General features: G+C 45.2%; 2 protein-coding genes across 2 annotated transcripts in view; one reads left to right on the top strand and one right to left on the bottom strand.

Annotated features, from left to right (window-relative positions):
• Positions 1-987: 987 nt before the first annotated feature.
• On the top strand, positions 988-1,668 carry SARC_04756 (hypothetical protein; the record flags this gene model as incomplete). The annotated part of the gene is made up of 2 exons (XM_014301390.1): positions 988-1,131; positions 1,486-1,668. The coding sequence occupies 2 exons, from the start codon at positions 988-990 to the stop codon at positions 1,666-1,668; spliced, it is 327 nt and encodes a 108-aa protein (XP_014156865.1).
• A 1,492-nt stretch (positions 1,669-3,160) lies between these two features.
• SARC_04755 (hypothetical protein) overlaps positions 3,161-6,747 on the bottom strand; it is a gene marked incomplete at its 3' end in the record, with an annotated part of 4,077 nt that continues 490 nt past the window's right edge. Inside the window, exons 2-8 of the mRNA XM_014301389.1 lie at positions 6,497-6,612; positions 5,581-5,646; positions 5,252-5,368; positions 4,710-4,818; positions 4,421-4,566; positions 3,624-3,792; positions 3,161-3,372 (exon numbers count right to left, since the gene is read on the bottom strand). Coding sequence (XP_014156864.1) covers positions 3,161-3,372; positions 3,624-3,792; positions 4,421-4,566; positions 4,710-4,818; positions 5,252-5,368; positions 5,581-5,646; positions 6,497-6,612 — 935 coding nt within the window. The remainder of the gene's footprint in view (positions 3,373-3,623; positions 3,793-4,420; positions 4,567-4,709; positions 4,819-5,251; positions 5,369-5,580; positions 5,647-6,496; positions 6,613-6,747) is intronic.

The raw sequence follows: 6,747 nt of genomic DNA, 5'->3' as shown, positions 1-6,747 counted from the left end.
ATATGTAATGTATATTTTTATACATATATATATTATATTATATTATATATACATATATAGATAGATATATATATAGATATATATATATATATATATATAATTTATAAATATATGTATATTTATATATGTATGTATGTATGTATGTATGTTTGTATGTAGGTATGTATATATATACATATATATATATATATATTATGTTATATTTTGTTTATATATATCATATATATATATATACATATATTTTATATATAATTTATTATATACATACACACACACACACACACACACACACATATATATATATATATATTGTATATGTATATATGTATATGTATACATATTTATATGCGCGACGTTCAGTGGTATGAGTAGTTGTATGAATACGTGCTGATATGAGGGGTGTGAACGATACCAGATACTTGTTTACATCGACAAGGGTATATTTGTCGGGTCCATTGCAATCTGCGCAATTCTTTGTCGTTTCTGGTTGTGACCTGAACCATGCACGCCGTAGACGATGTCCCGGTTGATATATGTAGGGCATTTGTCCTTGTGTGCACCAGTAATCCCGCCTGTGGGCCGTCATGGAATATACAAGCGTACGATCAGCACAATACACATTCCACTTATTATGGCCCCAGGGATAATATCAAATTTCTCGGATAGTCAGTCAATCGCAGGCTCAGCACGCCATAGTGAGTTGCATCCAGAAATTTTGATATGTACTGGATTTTTTCTTTCAAGAAACAGTGCCTGATCTTATTTTCTTGGTCTCTTTGTTCCTTCTTCTCCTTTTACTTTTACATACATACGCTGCTCCATTCCCGTCGCCTTCTCTTTACATACTCATATTGCTTTATTTACATACTCATACCGCTTTACTTACATACTCGTATTCCTTTAGTTACACACTCTTATCCCTTTATTTACATACTCTTATTTACACACCCGTATCCCTCTGCCCTCGGTATATCAGATATCTACATCATGCAGATCTCGCACTCGCACAACGTTGCGGCCCAGGGCAGGTACATTGCCACCGTCTCCACCACCATTGAGACCAACAACCCACAACGCGAGTTGCAGGCAGGTCTGGCGCTTCTAGGCCAAATCGAGGAGACCTTTTTCCAGGTAGGTAGTCTATGCCAGCCGCTGACTGAGTATCAGAATCTTGTATCAAAGCCTGGGAGTCAATTATGGTATCCCCTGCACTCGGGCAGCGAGTGGATGTCAGGGTGCACTAGCGTTATGATGTGTTTGGCAAGCAGTGTATGGGGCATATGTATGTGGTTTCGACAGCGAATTGAGCTCGAACCAGGTATAACACTCGTCGGGGAAGAGGTGTATGTACTTTGCAACGACGGCTTCGACTTGTGTGCGCCTTCGGATTCATTGGCGAACTTAAAACGCTCCGCGCTTGTAGGCCTGCGCACCTCTCAGATTCATTTCATAATTATTCTGACCTGTCCATCCCTGCCTAAACAGGTTTCCGATCTATACGCGCCCTCGGATGACGGAGTTGAGAGCCAGTGCTTCGTCACGAAGTCGTACGATGCCACGTCGCACTTTGAGACCACTTGTCTCGATGTGTTGGATGTGTGGAAGCACATGACCGGAGAGGATCTCGATCTTAACAAACAGCTACAACAGAACATGGATGTGAACTAGGTAGCGAGTGTCGTTGCAGGGGTATTCGGACACAGTTGCACAGGGGGACGTCTAGCGGTGTGTGCACATCTGTGGTAGTATGCCTGCCGCTTCCCTCGTTCCATGTATAAGGAAGCCCAGCTCTTGTATTAATATTAGTCTTGTATTTCTCTCCCGGTCTTGGCGGCTGTAGCTTTAATTGCATAGAATATGTTTAGCGGCATGAACGAAGAATCTGGAAGGCTTTGGTATTGACTACAGGTCAAAATAAAAAAATAAATCCCTCTACTTTGACGAGCCACGTACAGGTGCTTCATTGGTCTATTCTCCTGTGTTGTCGCAGAGTAAATCGGCCGAAAGCATTGTGTGTAGTAGTAGTTGACCACACAGTCGATACAAGTCCATAAAGATATAACTGAAACGACAATGTGCTATTGGTGCTGGAGTGAGGTGCGAAAGATATTGGCCCCCTAAGTAGTCTTCCCGAGTAGCCTCAGTAATTTCGACACATGTGAAAGGTATGTTTATATAGTACGGGCCAGCACCTGTAATAGCGCGACTGAAGGTGTGCGCAATGGTTCAGTCTTCGCATCACACGTCTGGGCGAGGCACCAATGCATATCTCACAGGACACCCACAGCCGGTTAGGAAACCAATGGTGACAAGACGAAGAGGATCATATACATATAATACATAGAAAGACTCCCATGATATATGGTCCAATTTTGGCCCCGAGGAGTGGGCATCGCTGTCGAGTCGTACGGAAGTATCTAGGTTTAACAGTGTATATTTATCACGTCTGATGTTGTGTGCAGAGTTGGTTAGAAAGATCCGCACCTCGCAATGCACCTGCGATCTACCTCGCAGTAAAAATCGCAGCCAATTCACTTCTATATTCATCCTCGTTGCCGTATGTGCCACTACCATGGGTGTTTATTTACGTGAATCAAATGGGTATAGAGGTCACCCCTTTTTGACCTGAGCTGCCGAACCTAAACACCAACAACGGGGAGAGTATTGGGTGCACGTTTACCCATATCTAATGTTTTTCGTCACGGCTTATATCCCGAGCGAGAGGGTTCTAAATGCGAATATGTAAAGCCTATATGGGGCAGCTCGTGGTCGCAGTTACCTGCAGCGCTTGCCGCATTTCATGACCAGTCCCACCTATCTAAACCGAGAGAGAGAGACGCACTACGAAAGGCGTGGAGTGAAGCCTGTTCTATCAGCCTGGGTGGTTGGGTTGGTTGGTTGGCTGTTTCAGCATACTTGGGTGCCAGCTTCAGTATGTGCTTGATCTCTATGCTATCAGATGGGCCCCACACCAGAGCGCACCCAGGAGGCCCCCCACCTACCCAGTCTCCCTCGCCCTGCTTGCGCATACAAAGTCCTGTTGGAAGGAGACAGGCTCATACGTAGTATGCGAGATATGTGTACGAAGCCAGATCTCTCGTTGCGGGCAACCGGCTCGTGCCTGGTATCATTTAATTTTCGGTGTCTTGGCCAGATGGCGTCATGACCACCGCTTAAGCTTCGCAGAATCAGTCGCTTCCTCTTGACACACCCAAGAACTCCAGAAATTGAACAGCCACACAGATTCGCCGATGAATATCAGCGCCGCGGCCCACACGCCATACATGGCCAGGTGATTGTATCTGGACGGTAGCCAGCATTCGTGCATGGACACCTGGTGCGTGATGGGGTCTACCAGTATGGACAAGAAACCTGAAGCCGTGGAAGTGGGGACCAGTGTGGGTTTAGACATATAGAAATGGGGGCCAACTACGCTCCATGAGCTCGTGCTTTGAATAGTAGAATACGTTAACGCGGAGGCGCACGGGCGTGGAGGGGGGTTGGTAGGGTGTGTGTGTGGGGGGTGAATAGGCAGAAAAGTATATACTGCAGATAGATAGATGCGCCGCAATTATGTGTCTTCATCACATACACCTAGCGGGTAGCAGTTGATCAAGACATACCTATCTTAGACACGCCCATGCGATAGCTGAATGTAGGCGCGGTCCACTCCAACAGGTCTGACCCGCTGTGCCCTCGAGACACTTGCTGCCCACTGATGTGGGTATGTCCGGAGAGTATCAGGTTGGGCTGTATATTCTCCACCAGCCACCGTTGCTTATCCTTCGGGAGCTATGAACATAAAACGTTGAGGTTTCTCAGGGATCCACTTATACTGGACTCGGGGTGCAGACACATGGGACATAGGAATACGTGTTACAGACGACAAATGTAAAAACATAAACAATTGGGTATTGACATTGACATAGATGACTAAATACTGAATGACTCGCCGCAGAGTATCCAATGACGATGTCTTCGTAGTCAAGTGGACCCGATTGAAATTTCCATCACAGACTAACCATAAAAATGAAGCCACAGGAAGTTGAGATCAGAAGACATGAAGCGATAATTATGTGCGGTATATCAGAATTCAGACACTCAGTTGAATAAGACGAAAAAGTGACTAGCCCTTGTCAGTAGACCGTGTAATATCTCATTTGGTCAAATTCACTCTGCAAGCACGAAAATGCAATTGTAAACGATGACACACCGCGGCAATACCATTCAGAGTTCACATATACTCTACGAAGGATATACAGGCGCACCAGATGACACAACACAACGCAGATATCCGATCACACCTCCACGCACATACCCCGCCATACCGTAAACATACATAATCTAAGAACACGCTTGACATAATTTAAGGCACACGCTTGCACATTGGCATGGATGACGCCCCATTCATCGGTAATACCATGGTAGTAGGCGCGTGCGATAGTAGCACGGAGAAGGTCTCCACCGGCGTGTAGTCATGAACGAACTGCGTGGTGGACTTAATAGACTCCACTGTCTTTTGTTGCGCTGTCAGTGCCAAGATATTGATGCTGACAAACTCTATGCCTGTGATACAGGTTAAGGGGAGTGGAAGACATCAGTGAGGCCAGCCTCATCGTCAAACACACAAGCTTGAAAGTGTGCCATACTACCTCCCAATAAGGCTTCGAATACTTCAGGAACACCAACGAACTCGAAACATGCCGTACCTTTCAATGATGATTTCTGGTTGACTGCACCCTGCCAGTCTTCAAAGCGGTGTACTTGTTTGTAGTCTTGCGTGTCACGGCCCTCTCCGCCGATGTCGTTGTCACCCGGCTTTGCATATTGATGGACATCCACAAAACAGTAGATTCATCGTATTATAGATATATGTACAAGTGTTTTCATATATATATATATAAATACAATTGCAACCCACCCACGCATGTGGCATCTGCCTAGATGTTCATAGTTGCGCATGTCTTACACCCCAAGAGTGCTGCCGTCATTTGTTTATAATTGCTGAAGATGTGTCAGCGATACAAATCCACTTTGAACTAAACCGGGGCGATGGAGTAGATCAAAGCACTGGACGAGCTCACACATACCCTCATATAAAACACGTTTGAGTCCACAATAATCATCCTATAAAATGTAACTTAAAATAGGCGCATGGTAGCATACTATACAGAAATGACTTGCCGTCATGTCTATATCCACTCCACACACTGAATCATGCATAATCTCTGTCCAATATGCACCTACCTACCACAATGATCCGAGAGACCATATCGGGACTGAAGATACTATTGAAACGGTCCAAGTACTCAACATACGATTCATCATCAGCCTGGTACCCCTCATCAAGGACGTCTCCTAAGATGACCTGAAAGTGATGGGGAACGAAAGTCCTATACTTCGGTATCAACGCCAACCATAGTAGCACGAATGTTGATCTTGCCACACATGCATATGCGTGAACCCGTTCGCCATTCTGGGTTAGTGGAAGCTAATTCTTCTGTGACAATGAGGATATATTGCTTTCGTAGCGAACAAGCATCTAGCGCCACAAGATGAACTACTAACTCGGGAACATACCACTACATCGGGCGACATGTACTGTACCAGGCAACCGTAGGCACTACGCAGGTAATGGTCGGCATCCTGAATAGATAACAGGACAAAATGAATGTAAGATAAGCTTCACTGAGTGTGGCGGATCATATATGCGAATATACACAGACCGTATTTCGTACAATAGAAGTTGTGACTAATGTATCTAGGCGGCCAGGGCAGGGCAGCTGACGTGAGTGAGAGACACTATGCAATGCAATATTGTATAAGTAGGGCTACATAGTGCAACAGTGCGTATAGACGCCGCCGACGGTCTCAACAAGTCGCACTAGGTGTCCCGGTACGATACAGAAGGGACCGCAACCAGATTTTGGGCCAATAAGGGTTGTTTGTAACGCGGCAAAAGAGCCTATGTACTTTAAATGATCAGGATTTGTCACGGTATAGTGTTGGTGTGGCCAATAAACTGGCTGTGACAATCGATGAATAGCCCTCAGATCGACCGCATAAATAGTCTTGGCAGCTACGTGCGATTTCACTGGCAGGGCGAATCATAGCGCTTCGTATCTACGACACTCGCAGTCTACATATGTGCCTGTACGGTATGACCAGACGACGTGCATACAGCCCTATTTGGCGTCATCACACAAAGATATACCGGTTTTACATATGGCATTAAAGACCTGTTGCACGCAACCATACAGCAGATAACATCGCAGTAGTATTCCAACAGCCGATTGATGGAACACATGCTCTGTCTAATTGTGAGAAAATAAATATTTCCTATGCTACATGCTCAACACCAATACGTAGGTCAAAACGACTATTCATCTATGCAGTAGATACGGGTGGAAAGATGTCTTAAACCATACGCAGGTATATTAGCAAGCTGCATGCCCGGGACAAGCATGGGCAATGTGCCCACGAGTTAGAAACTTACATAGCGAGTAATAGAGCCGATCACTCCAGACGGCTCGTCCTGATAGCCCTGCAACTGCGGATCTGCGATGGCTGCGATACGAACGCATGTGCCCTTCGCCTGACACGGCAGGGGATCTATAGAGAGTGTACAACAGTATCGTACATAGTTGACAATTAGGTCACAAACAAAGCACACCTTGCTTGGTTATAGCGAGTACACACACACACACACACGCATATATATATATATATACATATATACATATATAC

The sequence above is a fragment of the Sphaeroforma arctica genome (genome assembly GCF_001186125.1).
Source record: "Sphaeroforma arctica JP610 unplaced genomic scaffold supercont1.280, whole genome shotgun sequence".
Lineage (NCBI taxonomy): Eukaryota > Ichthyosporea > Ichthyophonida > Sphaeroforma > Sphaeroforma arctica.
Note: the sequence above shows the minus strand (reverse complement) of the source record. Positions and strands in the feature narration are given on the sequence as shown.